General features: G+C 40.3%; 3 protein-coding genes and 1 long non-coding RNA gene across 5 annotated transcripts; 1 reads left to right on the forward strand and 3 right to left on the reverse strand.

The window, feature by feature from the left end:
• Positions 2926 to 7107, reverse strand: LOC8072888 (caffeoylshikimate esterase). The gene is made up of 3 exons (XM_002442586.2): positions 6772 to 7107; positions 6038 to 6697; positions 2926 to 3437 (listed from the first exon to the last, which is right to left on the reverse strand). The coding sequence occupies exons 1-3, from the start codon at positions 6829 to 6831 to the stop codon at positions 3120 to 3122; spliced, it is 1038 nt and encodes a 345-aa protein (XP_002442631.1). The 5' UTR covers positions 6832 to 7107; the 3' UTR covers positions 2926 to 3119.
• LOC8072890 lies at positions 8525 to 9462 on the reverse strand. The gene is made up of 4 exons (XR_002455567.1): positions 9330 to 9462; positions 8999 to 9128; positions 8711 to 8848; positions 8525 to 8616 (listed from the first exon to the last, which is right to left on the reverse strand). It is a non-coding gene; the product is annotated as an uncharacterized LOC8072890 (long non-coding RNA).
• LOC8072892 (glycine-rich protein A3) lies at positions 11101 to 16850 on the reverse strand. Of its 2 annotated transcripts, none has more exons than XM_021446361.1 (3): positions 16644 to 16850; positions 11798 to 12101; positions 11101 to 11537 (listed from the first exon to the last, which is right to left on the reverse strand). In XM_021446361.1, the coding sequence occupies exons 2-3, from the start codon at positions 12090 to 12092 to the stop codon at positions 11263 to 11265; spliced, it is 570 nt and encodes a 189-aa protein (XP_021302036.1). In that variant the 5' UTR covers positions 12093 to 12101; positions 16644 to 16850; the 3' UTR covers positions 11101 to 11262. The 2 variants fall into 2 exon arrangements, with proteins under 2 accessions (XP_021302036.1, XP_002442634.1); XM_002442589.2 differs by having other exon boundaries at positions 11798 to 12131; positions 16644 to 16848.
• Positions 16178 to 19299, forward strand: LOC8072893 (glucuronokinase 1). The gene is made up of 6 exons (XM_002441606.2): positions 16178 to 16453; positions 17597 to 17746; positions 17897 to 18085; positions 18243 to 18359; positions 18624 to 18784; positions 18865 to 19299. Exons 1-6 carry the CDS (start codon positions 16232 to 16234, stop codon positions 19109 to 19111), a joined length of 1086 nt encoding a protein of 361 aa, XP_002441651.1. The 5' UTR covers positions 16178 to 16231; the 3' UTR covers positions 19112 to 19299.

The following is a 19607-nucleotide window of genomic DNA, read 5'->3' on the forward strand; positions in this document are numbered from 1 at the left end:
GAGGTGTAGATCCGATCTGCACCAACCACTTCTTCATCGACGTCGGCGGCGGCTTCAACCACGCTGGCTACGACTCCGACTACTCCAGTAACATCTCCGACCATGCCGACGATGCGTCACCTGCTTCCCTACTACAAAGAGAGGCAGATCGACGACATCGATCTGCTCGGGCTAACGACCAAGTTGTTTGCCCTACTTGCTCTGACCACCAGTCGCAATAATAATCGCCGCGAAGAACGGCGCTACGACAACCGCGACCACCGTCATGACAACAAGTCAAAAAGCTCGAGGGCCAAACAATTTTGTCACCACCGACCAGACTTTTGTCCAAAGATAAATACACTTCTAATATTTTATTTATTTTTGGCAATAATATTTTTTATTATCCTTCAAAACAACTTTTTGGTTAGCCGACTAGTTTTTTCTCCTACACGAGTTTTCCAGAGCCGGTACTGTCTCCGACTCCTCCCTACACGTGCATGAGATCCGTCCTCTGCGTTTCGGGTGGTCGGCAGTAGCTCTCTGGCGAGGCTGGCAATCCTACGCGTGCCTAGGTTCCGCACCTCATGCAGATTGTCGGCTAGACCAGAGCTGGTACAAGCTTTAGGATGATTAACTACTCGTGCTAATTTTATAATAAAAATATAAAACTTATCTCAGTGCTGATTTTTTGTCTAGAGTTTATTTATACATCATATACTACCTATTCTCTATATTTATTTTTCAGGAGTTTGGCCCAGTCAACAAGCTACGCTCGGGGACTCGTCGACTATTCCCTACGCTGTGCTCGGGGACTGCTCCGACCACCGAGCACGTTTACGTTCCCAACCACGCTCGGAGACTTGTCGACTAGTCTCTACGCTGTGCTCGAAGACTGTGCCGACCACCGAGCACGTTTACGTTCTCAACCACGCTCGGGAACTTGTCTACCAGTCCATACGCCGTGCTCGGGGACTGTGCCGACCACCGAGCACGTTTACGTTCCCAACCATGCTCGCGGACTGGTCGACCAGTCTCTATGCCGTGCTCGCAGACTCATCAATCATCTCCCTACGCTGTGCTCGGGACTTGCTTCGATTACTCTCCAACCACAGCTTGGGGATTGCTTTTCAGTTATGGATAATTTTAATTTTTTAGACCTTGCTACAAGGCTCATACTTCGCCTTCCAGCAAGCTCGGGGACTACATCGGTACGATGCATCTAGCGATGCATCTCAGTTTCAGAATTTCTTTGAGGACTTTTCTTTTGACCCTAGCACCACGTGCCTACGTCACCTACTACCAGGCTCGGGGACTAAGTGGGCACACTCCACCTTGCGGTGAATATGCTTGCTTTTTGAAAGGCAATACTTTTCAGAAAAGTAAAGTGGGCACACTTCACCAGGAAAGAAATCTTTTTTGATTAAGAGCACCATGCATTCTTCGAACAACCTGCTTCTTCGATGTCAATGTTGATCAACTGTCTTTTGAGTCGGTCAAAATACCGATGCAACTGTTTGGGCGACTTTCCTGCTTATTGAAGACGTCAAGCCTCACTGATCGAAGAAGCTCAAGACGGCGTGTTACATCACAATACATGATGCTCGGGGACTAGTTGTGGGGGTATAAACCCCTATACCCTCATGGGCCTATATGGGCCGCACCATCAGAGGTGGCTCGGCCCACAGGATGAAGACGTGCGACGCACGACTGGTCGGCGTACACCGCAAGGCTACAAGATATTGTACCAAATAGGATACTTTGCTTGTAACTCTGTCCCTTCAGGATATATAAGGAGGGGCAGGGGTTCCCTAGAGGACAAGTCATAACACACATTATTCTCTCAATCCAATACAATCAGACGCAGGACGTAGGTATTACGCCCACACGGCGGCCGAACCTGGATAAAAAGCTTGTCCGTGTCTTGCGTCACCATCGAGTTCGTAGTTTGCGCACCGTCTACCGATAAACTACTACCATGGACATACCCCAAGGTAGACTGCCGACTAGCTTTCGTCGACAGAGGGGCTACGGGCCATGCCTAGCTCATGCTGTGCCGAGCCGGCCCAATGGCCATCTATACTACAGACATCTCAGATCATCTCTCATATACAGAATAATATAATCACACGTAGGGCGTAAGTATTACGCCCTCACAACGGCTGAACCTAGATAAATCCTTGTCTTTGTCTTGCGTCACCATCTAGTTCGTAGCTTGCGCACCTGTCTGCCGATAATCTACTACCTTGGGCATACCCCTAGGTAGGAGACTGCCGACCATATTTCATCGACAGTGGCGCGTCAGGTAGGAGACTGCCTCCATTAGAGCACTCTTAATGCAGAAACTATCATAGTTTTTATAGACATTAATTGTAGTGTCAGCTAAGTATTTTGCTGATGTGGCAAGATAGTTATTAAAGAGAGAGAGCAAAAATCATAGAAATTGGGTCTAAGTTAGAAACTATGTCTACATGAAATTCAAGACATGAAGTGATATGGTTGCTTAAGAATGGAGAGAGAATGAATGTGATTGGATAAAAAATTATTTTGTAGAAACTATTTATTGGAATCATAGTTTCTATATATAATGTCTATAGAAATTAATAGGTATAGAAAGTATGTGTAATTTCTAGCATTGGGGCTGCCCTTAATTGTAGATAGGAATAGAATGTAGCTAAGATGGCTGCAGCAAGCCATATAGTGCATCAGGTTGGAGTATGTAAAGGTCTTGTTTAGTTCTAAAAAATTTTGCAAAATTTTTCAGATTCCTCGTCACATCGAATCTTTAGACGCATGCATTGAGTATTAAATATAGATGAAAATAAAAACTAACTGCACAGTTTGGTCGAAATTGACGAGACGAATCTTTTGAGCCTAGTTAGTCCATGATTGGACAATTTTTGTCAAATACAAACGAAAGTGCTACAGTGTCGATTTTGCAAAAAATTTTGGAACTAAACAAGGCCAAAAGACCTCTAATAATTTAGTCTCGGTATTGAACTGCTGATTGTTTAATTTCTAGGTAAGCCGGCCTAATAATTTAGTCTCGGTATATGTATTACTGACATGTGTATCGATGCATCACCAAATTAAATGGTTTGTTCTATATATATATATGAAGAAGAATTGCAAGCAAGCGGCTATTTGTTGCCGCCATCCTGCTGGGGATGTTGGTCGTCGTGCCTGGCCTTCTGCTCCACCTCCGACGACAGCAGCTCCTGCTCCTGCTCCTGCTGATCCGTATCGTCGGATGATCTGTGGTCGAGCCAGGCGATGATGTCAAGGAAAACGGCGTGGATGTTGTCGGAAGACTCGCCGGAGGTGAGGGCGTGCCACATGCCCGGGTAGAGCTTGAGCGTCTTGTCCTGGCTCGCCGCCGATCGGTGCAGCAGCTCGCTTACCGACGGGTCCGTCACCTTGTCTGCCCCGCCGTGTACGATCAGAAACGGCAACGACACCTACATGTACCCAACATACATAATTCATTCAACAAAAACAGCATGATGTCGTCAGTATATAGCTTAGGTCTCTTAATTACCAGTCATACATCATGCTTCCAGTGAGCATCTCTAAGGGTTTTGCATAATTGATTTGGTATTTGGTGTTGTTTGCAAACTCTCAAAACAAAATACAAAGTTTAAAAATACACCATCTCTAAGGGTTTTGCATAATTGACTTGGCATTTACCCAAAGTGGACCCAGATGCGAATTTTTTCCGTGTAGCGCGCGGTCACGGTTCCTTCCCGCGCGGTCGACTTCTTCGCGCGCCCAGGTTCCTTGAACTCATGGCGTGAGGCGGCGGTTCTTCTGTCGCGATAGAGTCCCTTGCGAGTTCAGCAGTGGACGGCGGCGTGTGGAGGGAGTTTCTGTGCGATGGAGTCGGTCGCGATCGGCAGTGGATGGCGGCGCATGGAGGGCCGGTGCTCGCAATGAAGTCCCTCGCGACTTCGATCGGCTGCGGACGACGGCGCGTGGAGGGCCGGGGGGTTTCTATCACGATCGATGGAGCATATATGACACGAAGAAAAGTCTAGATCGCGCAGGGGACCGGGAGACGCACGCGATCGAGCTTTTGCCAAGCCGTCCACAGCTTGGCAATTATGCCAAATTTGCTCTCTCTCTCTCATTTGCCAAGTTTCCTAAAATGCAACCTTCAAATGCAAAACCGTTAGATACCTCATTTTACGATTTTTGGCAAATTATAAAAATACAAACCCCAAATGCAAAACCGTTCGAGAATGCAAACCCCAAATGCATACTTCATCGGCTTCGACAATAATGTAGAAAGGTATCAGGAGTGTGTTAAAAAAGGCCTAAAGTCGCTCAATACCACCACTTGGTCTCAAACACCAAAGCACCATTGAACTGGGCAACAACTCTATTTGCACTGCCTCTCATAGCACCCAACTGGCGAAGACTACTGCTCGGTTCTTTGAGAAAGAACAGCAAAAAAAAAACCACTAGAGGTACACTAGAACTGAGAAGAGGCTACCGAGAACCAAGACAAAGCTACCAAATTAACCTTGATACCAGGAAGCATAAGGAAGAAGGATAGCCTTGAGCCATGGTGTCGAGTTCGGCGAATGCCTCGGCACAAGCGCCCAACGAATCACGCATGTGGCTGCTTTATGTCGATAATGCCTCCAAGTTCACGATGCAAATAGCACTTTCCTTGCCAACCTAAGGATCGTTGATCGAGTTCTTACCCATACAAAACCACCTGAGTTGAGAAGGCACTAAAAAGGAGACACCTTCAATAAGGTCTACGACGCCCATACACGCCACCACCAAGGCTCAAGCCCAAACCTCCATCGAATCACTAGGGGCCAGGAAAGCACCCTAACCAAGCAAGCTAGGCACTGTGGGCACCGGTGTCAGTGTTGCTACCACCATAACCCTCATGGCACATGCTACATGATAGAAAAAGATGGAGATGGGGGAGGAGGATTTGGAGAGGTGAAAGGAGCAGCCCATCTCACTGCCCTTCTTGCTGCTTGCCAGACATTTGGCAAGCATTTTTTAGTGGCGATGGAGACACGAAGAGCGTGGTAAGCGAGGGATAGGGCAAAGGAGACGTGGGAGCTGCCTCATGTTCTTGGAAAACATTGGGACGAGAGAGTCACTATTATCATATTGATGAGATAATCATATATCACTTATAGTAAAAAAACTGATATAACATGGAAGTATTTAATTTTTAAATGTAAATGTAATTTTATATTTTTGTACAGGAAATATAAAAAAATGACAAAATGGAATCAAAATATAGCTAGTAATATTTGGACAAATGTTTGGTCCATAAAAGAATGTGATTCTAGCTTTATGCTTAGTCAAATTTTCTATAGTTTGACCAAGATTATAGAAAAATATCAATAGTATTTGCAAACATAAAAAAATATATCTTATGAAAATTAATTGTGTGATGAATCTAATGACACTTATTTGACATTCATAAATATTGATAGCTGCTTTGTATACTTGGTCAAACTCAAAATTGTTTGCATTGACTCGGTACTACGTGAGAATTGCATTTTTTTTCTAGATCTTTGTATCTACTCATAAGGTTTCAATATTGCGACCATTATATAATTCAAATATCTGACCTCAGTCCTATGTTTGTTTAGGATTTCTTTTAGACAGTGTTATGATTTGGACATCTATTTTTTTCAATATATTGCAAGCCGTAGTCAATATTGGAGACTGTCGTGTCTGGTGGGGTAGTACGTACTGTACTAGTGTATTTGAGTGCAGTAATAATTTGTGGATTAACATCCTTGACTGGTCAAAGAAGCAACTAATTGAACAGCGGCGTTCGTTATTATTATTAGTAAAAACACGTCGGTGGTTGAATAGGTTGTTAGATCTCCATCCACATCTATTAATTTGTGGTGGTGTGGGAAGCAAGATGACGACGGAGGGTCACCCCGGCTGGCCGGCACATGCATGTAGTGATCGATTTGTATTGTGGGAGAATAAAAAAAAGGGAAACTGAAGACAATTAAGCAGGAATAATATATAATTGATTGAAGAAGATGATGGCATGAATAATAATCGTGACCTGGTGTAGGAGGTTTTGCTCGAGGTCCAAGCTGACCTTGAGCAGCTCGTATGCGGTCTTGAGTCTGGGCTTGTCCTTGTAGCAGTAAGGGTTGCCCCGGATCTCGTCCCTCTTCTCCTGCGTCTTGTAGGCGGCGTCGATCACGTCGTTGCTGGGCACGATCTTCCAGGTCGGGACGATGGAGGTCATGGCCCTCAGGATGTTCACCACCAGCGGGTGGGGACGCATGTCGTCGGCGATCTTGCACATGGGCGCCACCAGCACGGCGCCGGTCCAGAACTCGGGCCGCCTGAGGTCCAGAAGGAGAGCGACGGCGCCGCCCATGGACTCCCCGAGCAGGAACCGGCGCCGCTTGCAGCCCTTGTCCTCATTTGGCTGCGACCGCACCACGGAGGTGAAGTAGTCGTCGCAGTCCTGGACCAGCAACTCGAAATCCGGCACGTAGCCCTGCAGCCCGTCGGAGCGGCCGTGGCCCTCGTAGTCGAGGCCGTACACGGCGTAGCCCGCACGCGCCAGGCGCTCGCCGGTGCCGCGCATCGTCACCCCGCACTCCACGGCGTAGCCATGGCAGAGGAAGACGAGCGCCTTTGGAGTCCTCCTCTTGCCTGGCAGCCATGTGCATGCGAACAGGCTCATCCCCCGCGAGTTCCTCACGTACTCCTACCAAGTATATATCAATCCGTGAATCATGCATGGATGGATGGATGGGCTCTACCGATCGATTCAATACCTACCTCTTTGTACTCGTGGTCCAGGAGGAGCACCTCGCCGCCATTGCTGCTGCTGCTGCTCATCACGGTCCTGCCGCCGCCGCCGCCCGCCGCTTTGCGTCCTGCCGGAGAAAAATTCAAGGACTCTTCGACTGCTTTCAGGGCAGGGAAGACGTCGAAACAGAGGAGAGTTAACTTTCTTCTCTAGAGTAAGTATATACTAGATGAGGGCGAATGCCAATGCAAGCAGGGAAGAAGGGGAGGAAGGGCTATATATGTATGCATGTACTCCTACATGCCATCTCTTACTCGTAGGATAAATAAATATACAGTATGATATATGTGGGATTATAATGTTCAAGCTCAGCATGCGCGCACAAGATTTTTATATTTATGTATATGTAGCACCTAGCGAGCGTATGATGAATGAATGAATGGACGATCTCAATTCAACAAGAGCTGCAGTCCAACAACAGATGAAGGAGACCTCTCAACCAACGGAAATTAAAGGGCAAGCCAACAAAGGACTGGATCCAACACGAAATACACACAAAGTTCCATCTATATCCATCCATCTTGCTGATGCATTTTATTTAACGACCTTGATGGTGGCCTGTGACATTACGAAAATCTCACATATGCCAACACCATCGACTGTTGTTCCACCTGTCCACACAGATGGATGTCATCTTCTCATATACACTTATTACACCCAACTAAGTAACTACAAGTCAGCCCTCACATCAACAAATTAAATATGAAATCTAGTAACTACATCTGGTTTACTATTGCCTACCTTTGGAAGACGGCATTACAAATTCTCCCTAAAAAATAAATATGTGTATTATCAACTACTCAATGTTTTATTGGCTAACAACATTGTTCTTGTAACTTTATATATGCCACCGTTGGATCCAAGCTAGGAAATTGACGATACCCTCTCATTTAACCATTTGACGATGTCTGAAAACACAATATCAATGTTCTCCTTGGGTTCTCCTGAAGTCAAAGCATGGCACATCCCAGGGTACAACTTCAATGTCTTGTCCTTGCTCTTTGCCAATGTATATATATAGTGCCTCACTTACTGTGGGGTCAGTTACATCATCATCACTACCGTGGACTATGATGAATGGTAGAGTAACCTATTTGGAGCGAAGACATGAACATAGAAACGCAAAGATGCATTATTGTTTTAGTGATACAATGCAACATACAATATCCATGCAAAATCTAGTTCTATTAACTGATGGATGATATATTATACAATGATGCAAATTTAGTTGTGGCCACACTTGATTTAATTTTCATATTTCTTCCAAACTATTTAGTATCTTTTTTATTTATTTATAACTTGGTAGTGCTTTTTCACGTACTAATAAAATGTGCGCATGTGTGTCCACATGAATCTTTACAATGTTTTGTGAAAGCAAGTGTTGTTGGTTTTTTTGCACATTTACATCACTAAGAACAATCTGATTTCTATAACTATGAAACCACATGTTCTGAAGAAGACAAATTTTGCTCAAGAACACCATTCTTATGTGCTATTTGTTGATACACATCGTCAACCCTTGAATTTGCCCAGTATATACCATTATGAAAGGCGTGCATTTTTATCAGTGGACACTATAGCCATTAAAATAGTCATTTACCTAAAATGTCTAGTGCTCAAACTTTGTTAGGTTGGACGCACACAAAACCTCAAATGCCATTTTTTTGAATCACAAGAGTATTGTAAGAATGAACACAATGAAAACTTTGCTCATACCTTATCAAGATTGCTTTCATATCCAGGCTTGCTATGAAAATTTCATAACCAGTCTTTACCCTAGGCTTTCCTTTGTAGCAATAATGATTATTTCTTACCTAATAGTAAATAATGGTATTAACAAGTAGCATAAAAAAGTTTTCATGAAACATATTAGCTTTTAGGATTGAGTCATCTTATCTTTTATCATACCTCTTCACGCCACTCCTCGCTTTTAATTGCCCTATCTATGATATCTTCATTAGGAATGATTCTCCACAAAGGGATCACATTGCTGAGCTTACTTAAAGTCAAAATCACAATGGGTTGAGGCTTCATATCTTCTACCATCTATATGAATGTTAGCATCAATAATAATCAATATCATGATCAAACTTACAATATATTATAGTGTCCTCTAATGAACAACTATAGGCAACTTATCAAAGATGTCAATGCACCTAAAGGAAATTAAAAGAAAAAGACAAATTGTTAAGTAACCTTGCATATCAGAGCAACCAAAATGGCCCCATCCCAAAAGGTAGGTTCCCTTCTGTGAAGCATAAGCACAATTGCTCCCCCATGGATTCTCCAAGCAAAAATTTCTTCCGTTTCTTATACTCTTCTTTCTCTAACAAGGGGAATACATACTATTAGTTTATAAAATGTCACATCAAGTCTAATAGTAGACTAATAGGAATTTCATATACATTTATTTTAAGTTTTTTCTTAAATCAACATGTCATTTATGAGAAAATAAATGACTTTGTTATGAATATGGTTAAAAAAAGGTGACATAATAGGGCACTTGTATTAGTTTTGTAAAACATACCACAAACACTTGCAAAGTACTTTATAGGAATCAACCACAATGTCATCAAAACTACTAATATATCCTTGAAGTCCAGAAGACTTTCCATGGCCTTCATAGTCCATTCGATGCACTACAAATCCATCCTGCGCCAACCTTGTACCTGTGCCTAAAAGTAATAATCCCAATATGAGACTTTTAAAATATAAACAACATCACATTAGTAACAAAGTTACCATGGCATAGAAATATCAAGGCTTTCGGTTCAAAGTTCAAATGACTCCATTGGCATGTGAAGATATTAATTCCTCGTGCATTCAATACATATTCCTAGAACACAAAAATCCAAATGGATGATATTGAGAGAAAACATGGTGCGAGCTTTAATGTGTGGCTCTTCTTATATTGGCTTGAAAAGTATAAAATGTTATCTAGATAAATCAAAGTATAAATCATAAGAATAAACAAAACAAACTAGCCTCATCATACTTGATATCACCATCATCCATTTGCTCTCAAATGGAAGCAACAACACCATGGCATAAAACTATGTGTACACATGCAACTTATATATTTAGGAATGATCAAAGAGAAGTAGGTACCCCATTGTGTGGATAGGGGTAAGTAGTTTTGTGTGGTGGTGTTCTTATGCATGCATGGGAACACGAATTGTGTAGGTAGAGCCGTAGTTACATTTGTGTAGTCTAAGTTTAGCACAAAAATCTATCTTCCATAAGCTCATTTTGAAATTTTATTCTATGAGTTATCATGCTCAAATTATCGGATAATCATTTTTTGTCAATATAGCTAGAGTATGGTTTTATTCTGCCAAATAAGAGATTACAACAAGAATATTCTTTTTCACATTTGAATCAAATCTTTAAAAAATTTAGAAGGGTCTGAGACCAAGAAGTCATAGATGCCTCTCTAACATGCTAACTAAGTTTTCGTGCATACACTTGGGGTCATCCTTTATCTATGAGGAAATTACTAAGCTTGAGTTGTTATTCTTTTCATTCATAAATGGATAATAAGTTACCAGGTGTGAAGGTTGTGCTTATGATAAAAGGTAGTCACACCAATTATAGTTTGTGATTCACAAACAAACAATTATAGTTTGTGTGTTCCTAGCTTCTATCCCCATCTATTTGAGAAAGTTCCTTATTTGGGACTTAAAAAATGAACTTCATTTTTCTTTGTCCCTAGAAATTTCATTCTCTCATTTGACATTAGACTTATCTTTCTTTCCTTATTCAACACTTTCATTTACTTCTTCCATTAAATGACCTTGTGGACAATGGTAGAAAGACAAAAATACCCTTGGTTCTACATACTTCAACCATTTGACTCCATTCGCACAAAAAAACATCAGACACTGAAATCGCATCCTAGAATCAGCAAGCATTTGTGACTAGGTAGGTGTGCCAAGATTGGTGATCATATGATGTTGTCTTGGGCACCATGGGCACATTGCCTTGGTGGCACCGGTACCGCTTCATCGCATTGGAGCCAAACATGTGTCCTAGGAGGCACGCGTGCCGACTCCACACACTATGGTAATGCAACAGGGTACTATCGTTGGGCATTGTAGTATACATTGGAGATCTTGCAATGCCAGAACGCTGCCATGTGTAGGATATAAGGAACCGGCTAGAGGGGGGTGAACAGACAATGGCCAAAAAAATTCACAGCACTAGGAAAAACTAATTAGTAACACAAAGAATCTAATTAATACACTACTTTCACTATGCTAGGTAAAGGTTTGAAACATAGGGTGGCAAAAGACTTCATAGAAATGAAACATGTAGATTGATAATGACACATATAATAACAAGTAATTTATAAAAGCATGACATGTGTGTATAACATTGATATGAACCAACCCATTTTTATTTTACATATGTTGGTGATCATACTTGCATGATCCAATTGCATACTCTTGCTTGTAATTTGACTACTTCCACCTCTTGTATTTTCCTCCAAAGAAACCATGATGGTGATGCTTCCATCGTAGAAGGCCATGTTTTCCTCCAAACCCATTATGCTTCCCAAATTTTCCATGCTTGAACTTGCCATAGTATCCATGATGATGATGTTTAAACTTGCCAAAATGCCCTAAATGGTGACCATGAGGGTGATGGCCATGGGTTAAGTGATGCACACCATAGGCAGCGGCAGCAGCGGCTGCTGCTCCACCGACAAGTGTTGTCCCCATGTTAGATCCATGACCTGAGAACATGCAACATCGTGGTATCAAAGCTATATATATGTATATGTCACATTATAGTTAAACAAAAGTAAACACATTAATAACTAGACTTATATAGTATAATACTTAGAATCATTAATCTAACAATGTTAATATGTAAAGCACCCATGCAAATACTATGAATTGACACACATGGCTATGTGATTATTTATCCTTCTTAATTTGATCTCACTCTCATGATGAGGTGCATATGAAGAAAAAATGATAAATGAATACGTACCATGATGTTGAGTAGCATATAAACTAGCACCAGGATAGCCACCCATCGATGGGTAAGCACTTTGATTGTATGATGGATATCCAGATGGTGGGTAACCATTGTGCGAAGAGTACATAGGTGAAGGATATGGATATGATCCAATTGATGGTGGACATATAGATCCATGTTGTGCATATGGATATGGATATGCAATTGGAGGTGCAGATACATATGATCCAGTTGAATGTACTGGAGGATAGCCAATAGGGGGATAGCATCCTTTGTCAACATGATGGTTGTCCTTTCCTCCTCCCATGTTTTGCCACCAAAATTATTATATGAAGAATATTGTTAACTATAAAAATGCAGATACAAATAATGAGATAATAATTAATATAAATAACTCTCATGGTTAAAAATGACAATGATGACACATTGAAAACAAAATGGGAAAACTTGCTCTACAATGTTGATCTTTTTACATGAAAATTAGGAATTTTTAATTCTTTGTTCATTACCTTTCATGTTACAATAAAGTTTACACTAATATAGATCATTATAAGTTTGTCCCAAAATCAAAAGTACATTATAATGTGAAAAATATTTTGTTTGGCTACCATAGAGGGGCAATATTAACTAATGAAAATATATAAAAGAAATAGTAACAAAGTGTATGTGCACTATCGAGATCGGGTACAACATGAGTTAGTAGAACATACACGCACCAATGTACAACACACAAGATTTCAACACATATTTTCTTATTAAAATTTTAAGACATGATAATGCTGGCCATGAGAAAATAAAACTCTCAATAGGTATGATACACTAGTTATCCAGTACCACCACTAATAGAATATAAATATATAAGACAATTTCTCACATTTAAAATGATTGTCGAAACCAATAGAACCACATGGTATTCTAAGTATACACAATTTTTATACTCCACTAAAATAAGAGAACGTACTAAAACACAAGTAAAGCATATTATTTATTTTTCGCATTACCATCGGTTGACCAAATTTTAGTGAAGGTCAAGTTAAAAGAAAATTAAGAATGAAAGCTTGCATACAAAATGCTATAGGGGAAACAACACCCAAAGTTGGGTGCTTTATATTTGCAAATGGCCTAACTACTAGTAATAATGAAAATTCAATGAAAAACATATTTGTAGCTTAAAAAGATTGAAAATAAATAAAATTTAAACTATGGAGGATACTTATGTCTAGGTCTATATAAAACTTAATAATAAATCTAGTGACATATACAACGTGTAAGATTAATAGGGAAAATATATACTACTATAGATTTGGTCTTCACTGACGGCTTCATCACTACAGAATTTAAAAAAATCAACAGTGATAGCTCTTCATGGCATATTATTATCAGTTTTTGGCTAAAATCGGCAGTGATAGGTCCAACCGACAGTGATATTCGGATCTTCACTATCGGTTTACATCATTGTTGACTTTAGCCAAGAACTCGTGGTGACAATGGGTCATCACTGTTGATTTTAGCCAAGAACCGACACTAATACTATCACTATCGATTCGTGGCTTGAACCAACGGTGATGCTACAAGAAAATTTAATAAGTTTCTCCTATGATGCCTGATGCAGACAAACTTTATATCAAAGTTGTAGTACTTGATGAGATCTACAACTTTATAGTTAAAACCTTTCCAATTTAAGATCATTTAGATGTGCAAATATTTTTATTTGTAATCATCTATCTAATGAAAATTAATTTCAAAATCTAAAATTTAATATTTGAATTTTTGAAACGACCTCAAATGGATAAACGCGCAAAACAAAAACTGTAGACCTCAAAAAGTTATGCAAGTTTGTAGTTGACAATATTTTTATTTGAAATCATTTACTACTTTAAAATATTGTTTAAAATTAAACTTTGAAATTGTTGAAGAATTCTGATTTCTGTTTTTAATCTCTGGCTAAAACTTGTAACTAGTTTTTCTCTCTCATACTAACCTCAATTTTTGATGATTTTTCCTAAAAATTCTAAAATTATGCTATAGCAATTTATTGTATTCTTACAACTATTATTTTATCTATCTTTTCACATGACTGTGTTTTAGCTATTTAAAATTTGAATTTTAAAAATGGTAATTTCGAACGTTATTTTGGAATACAAAATGGTTTCAGCTAAAAAGGTCATGAATATAGAAATTGTAGAATTTATCGAGAGCTATAACTTTTATTTTGATCATTTCTTCATCCTAAAAATGATGGCAACATAGTTCTCAAATTTTAAATGTCTCTTATACTTCATAAACTATGAGAGGGATGTGTAACATTTGTGAACAATGTTACTACCACTATGTCACATGAATAAATGACCAAAACAAAAGTTATAGATCTTGAGAAGGTATACAACTTTATAGTTGATAACTTTTTTATTTGGAATAATTTTGTCTTAGAAAACTAAGTTTAAATTCCTAAAAAATTGAATTTTTGAACTTTGAACTTTTTAAATAACCTTAGATGGAGAAACTTCGAAAATGGAAGTTCTAGATCTTAGAAAGTTACAAAACTTTGTGGTTGACAACTTTTTGATTTAAAATAATCTTATTAAAGAAAACTACATCTGAATTTCCAAAAAATTAAATTTTAAATTTTTAAAATGACCTCAGATCGACAAACAAAAAAATGTTGTAGATTTTGAAAAGTTATGAAATTTTGTAGTTGACAATATTTTTATTTGAAACCATCTTTTATCATGGAAAACTATGTTTGAATTTCTAAAATTTGAATTTGAAATTTTGTAAGTTGCCTCGGATGGAGAAACTACTAAAATAAAAGTTGTAGATCTCTAAAAGTTATAAAACTTTGTAGTTGATAACTTTTTTATTTGTTGTTTAGGGTTCTAAATACTTATTTTAAAATTAAATAAACATAAAATGGCTAGTTCGAAAATCTCATTTGGACACAAACATGTGATGTGGAGATATGTTGTAGTGATATGTAGGTGTGGTAAAGTAAAAGAAAGAAAGATATACTTATACACATTAAAAATAGAACCAAGTGCGTTCACATTTGTCGATGTGATAATCCAAAGAAATAAAGATACAACTATCACATCAAAAATAGGATAAATGTGTTATTTAAGTTTTTTTATTAATGTGTTCTCACCTGCAGCATAGATGCCTTTATTTTTTTTTTCAAAGATTTTACATACAAACTTTGGTGAAGCTGTAAACAAATTTCTAGTGATTTTGTAACTTTTTAGCTTAGGTGCTGCTTCGATGGACGCTGAATCGAAACGGTGTCCCAAACCCAAGCAAGTATAAATAGGTATATACAAATACAAATATGGATAATCTATTTCTCGGATTCATAATCGAACAACGATCTTGCGAGAGTGTGTTAGATACCGTATAAAATAGATAGTTTAGTTTAGATCAAGAGATAATCACATACTAGTAATAAAACAATATACCTATTCAATTCAAGAACGATTAAGGACATTTAATATATAGACACGGTACACTATCATCCAATGTTTTTTTTTGCCCGGAACAAATTTTAGGTTATAATAATAAAATCGGGCCTAGATTTTAGCCCGTGGCCGACCAAATGGCCCAACTGTAAAAAAAATTGAGAAATTGGCGCAGGCTAAATCTCCGAGCATGTGGTCCACCAGCCCGCCAATAAAAGAAGCCAGATGGAGAACGAATTCCGATGGAGAACATCACCCACACCCCGGTAGTTCCGCTAACCAGCGTCGTGGTCTCCCGTCTTCTTCCCAGGCGGCCAGGCAGAACCCACCCACGCCATGTAAGAACTGCCTCTTGTAGTTCTAGAATCTTTTAATTTAATAAATCCCTGCAGGGGCGAAAGCCCCTCCAGTTCACTCAAAAAACCATGGGATGTCGTGCCGGGACGACAATGCGCAGTGGCGTAGGGGGAGGCCAACGGGTGGTCCGGCTCCGGTGGGGGCAAGCACTAATCGGGCCGTGTCGGTCGGGTACAACGGAGGTCCAGAAGAGTGAGGAGCAGATAGTTTGTCTAGTGGAAGCTGAAGTAAGATCAGCGCTGCAGACTACGTAGAGATTGAATTTATCAGGATTGGCTCAATCAACTGCTCAACCTTCAGAGGGCTGAGGAAGTGCGATGTAATAGGGCCTAGGTTAGTGTGTGAGCTACAGTGTGGTTTTCTTTCCTGGCCTGAACGTTTGGTTTGGTTTTTTTTGTTTGGCCATGTGGCTCTGCGTCTGTTTGCACTTAATAAACTCTAAATTTGAGATGCATTACTGTAAGCTTTATGATAATAAAGCCGGGAGAACCTTTTCTTCAAAAATACGACAGGCGGGCCCGGCCCGATGGATGTAGGAGTATGATCCAGTCTATATACTCCAAGTAATAAATAAAATAAATAAATACTCTCATCTCATCTCATCTGTCATCTGTGGAACTGGGGGAAGACCGGAGAAGAGATGGCAGTGACGGCGGAAGCGGCAGCGGAGATAGGGTTGGAACGGCGGGCGTACGCGCGGGTGGGGCTCCTCGGCAACCCCAGCGACGTGTACGGCGGCAGGGCGCTGTCCTTTACCATCGCTGACTTCTCCGCCACCGTCCGCCTCCGCCCTTCGCCCGAGCTGCTCATCCAGCCGCACCCGCACCACGACCTCGTCGCCTTCCCCTCCCTCCCTCAACTCGTAAGCGCTGCTCTACTCTACTCCCCGTTCCTCCTCTCTTTAATTTCTTTCTGTCGATGCCCCTAGCTATCGGATCCCCGATCCATTATATTATTATTATTATCATCATTATTTTAATATAAATAAATCGATTACTGAGGAACCAAGAAGAGGAGAGTTACTACTAGTGACAAAAAAAAAAAGGCAGTACCTCCGATCCGAGGCTAGGTCGATCCCGATGGTGAAGTGAAACCCAGCTACTGTCTGTCTTTAGTTCCTTTCGCTTAACAATGAAGATGGGGATGGTGCTTTTTATTGGCAAGCTACTCCTGCTACAAGTTCTCCCGAGTCGTCTAAAGCACTAACTCGAGAATAAGCCTTCCTCTTCTTTTCCACCCACCTTCCTCTCCTTTTCTCAATATAAGAATCTTTTCTTCTTTCAAAATTACTTTATATTACTGAACGAACGGATGGAGTTAATAGATCCCTTGCACCGTGGGATTTGTTTTGATTTGATTCGATTCCACTCCATTGCAGAAAACACAATTAACGAATTTATTCTCATCTTATCTTACTTAGTCCTCTTTTCGCCAAATCAAACAAGATGGAAATGGCATCCTGCCTGAAACCCTCCCACTGATGACCATCATGCATCACTGCAATGAATCAGCACTGCAATTGTGTTGAGCAAACCCAGTCATACAATGTATTTGCACATCTCTCTTTTATGCACATTTTCAATCTGTGGAATCCATATAAGCCAAGAACAAGTTGCACATTTAATTATGAATTCCCTTGTATGCCAAAGAAGAAAAGAATCAGAGCTTACATTACAGTAAATAGGGTCTTTCTGAAAATTTCGGCACAAGGCAAATTCTTCTTGAACTGTTTTCAATACAAATGGAATGAACCATCTAGCCCAAATACAATGGCAAAACACTTGAATCAGTTTTTGTTTTGGCTACGAATAAATATGTTCAGAGACAAACAATCTCGCTGGAACATCAAGGCATTTCACTATTTTCTTTTAGAGGAACTACGGCAGGCGATTGCTTGCCAGAACATTATATTGAGATATGCCAAGTTCAAGGCATGTAACTATCGCTACCATTATTTGAACAAATAGCTTATGTTGGTATTAATTTTTTTTCCCATTTTATTTAGGTGAGTCGTTTGCAAAGTGAAGGATATTATGGAGGTGTCCGGCTGCTGATGGCTATCTGTAAAGTTTTCTACAATCACTGTATTCAAAATAATATCAGTTTAAAAGCTGAAAATTTCACCTTATCATATGATACTAATATTCCTCGACAGGTAACTAGACGGGATCCACTTCATCTTTTTCCCTCTTTTACTCGCATTACATATTGGCAGCTGTAGATTAGTCCTTGCTAAAAGCATTTTCTTGATATGCTGTTGAGTTGGAGATTAAATGCATATTGTCTTGATTCTTTTATTCTGTAGGCTGGGTTGTCGGGTTCGAGCGCGATTGTTTGTGCTGCTCTAAGCTGCCTTCTTGACTTCTATGATGTCAGACATCTAATAAAAGTTGAAATGAGACCTAATCTAATTCTCAACGCTGAGAAAGAGCTTGGGATTGTTGCTGGACTTCAGGACCGAGTGGCACAGGTTTATGGAGGACTGGTTTATATGGTACGTGTTACAAGCATTCATTATTGGCAGTATAGTTCTTGCAAACATACTTTTAGCTAGTGTGAACTATGTTTATTATAATGTATGAGTTGTTGCATAAGTACTGCTAGCTAGTTTGAACTGTGTATGCTAATGTTTCAGTTTGTGTATTGCTCAGGATTTTAGCCAGGAGCATATGGGCAAGCTGGGTCATGGCATATACATGCCATTGGATGTGAATCTGCTTCCTCCTCTATACCTCATCTATGCAGAGAACCCCAGTGACTCTGGCAAGGTTCTTACTGAATTAAATCGATAAACTGCAGTTCATTCTTTAATCTAGTCATCACATGCCACAGAATAATATTGAGATGTTTGAGTCCTGCTAATTAACTTTTTTTTCTGGAATACGCAGGAGGACTGCGTATCATTGCATTAAGATAGAATAAAAGCAGGCTCAGATAGCCAAAACAAACAACCACACCACAACACACACACACACACACACACGCACACCCCTCAGGTTTTTACAGTGATCTATCTATGTTTTTTAATGCAGGTCCACAGCACTGTTAGACAAAGATGGCTTGATGGTGATGAGTTTATAATATCACGTATGAAGGAAGTAGCGCAGCTAGCATTCGATGGTCACAAGGCTTTGCTGCAGAAGGATTATACTGAGCTAGCGAGGCTTATGAATAAGAATTTTGATCTGCGAAGGTAAGATTAATGTGTCTGCTTGAACATGGAATGGCAAGGCAAGACAGAGCCCTATGTGGTTACTGGTTATGTGATTGTAGGGAAATGTTTGGGGATGATGTACTTGGTTCAGTGAACATAAAGATGGTGGAGGTGGCACGCAGGGTGGGCGCGGCATCCAAGTTCACTGGCAGTGGAGGCGCAGTGGTTGCCCTGTGCCCAGATGGGGATTCACAGGTGGAGCATCTCCGTGAGGCTTGCCAGGAGGCCGGCTTTGTAATACAGCAGGTGAAAGTTGCCCCCTCGGTGCTGACGGATGCGGAGCTGTCAAGTTTATTAGCTTCCTAGTTGAACGATGAAAACAAACGATGCCTTGATTGTATGATGTTCCTTCATTTGTGGTGTTTTGATATGTCTGCTGGTGTGGCTGTTTAGTCGATGCCTTGGATGATAGATGACGGCCAAGGCAAGGTTATTGTTTTCAATCAACAATTGAAAAATAAATACAAGAGTACTGCACATTTTTGTCTTGGTGACGATCTGGATGAGGTGTATATATATACAAAACAACTTGTGCTTGCATTTGCACGATGGGACTGGGATTAGTATATTGTTATTACTAGGTTATTTATATTGTTGAAAGGTTGGTTTTTTATATTGTCGCGCGTCATCTTTTTTTGGAGCATAGTGGGAGAGATTTTGTATGATCCAGCTTACATGCATTGCTGTCTGCTGTCTGGTCTGTGTCTGAGCAATCTATGACGAAGCAGAATCTGGTCCAAAGCTAGCCGGCCGGCCGGCCGGCTTCCCCTCCTCTAGTCTCCAGGCATCGAGTATATATATA

The sequence above is a fragment of the Sorghum bicolor genome, chromosome 8 (genome assembly GCF_000003195.3).
Source record: "Sorghum bicolor cultivar BTx623 chromosome 8, Sorghum_bicolor_NCBIv3, whole genome shotgun sequence".
Lineage (NCBI taxonomy): Eukaryota > Viridiplantae > Streptophyta > Magnoliopsida > Poales > Poaceae > Sorghum > Sorghum bicolor.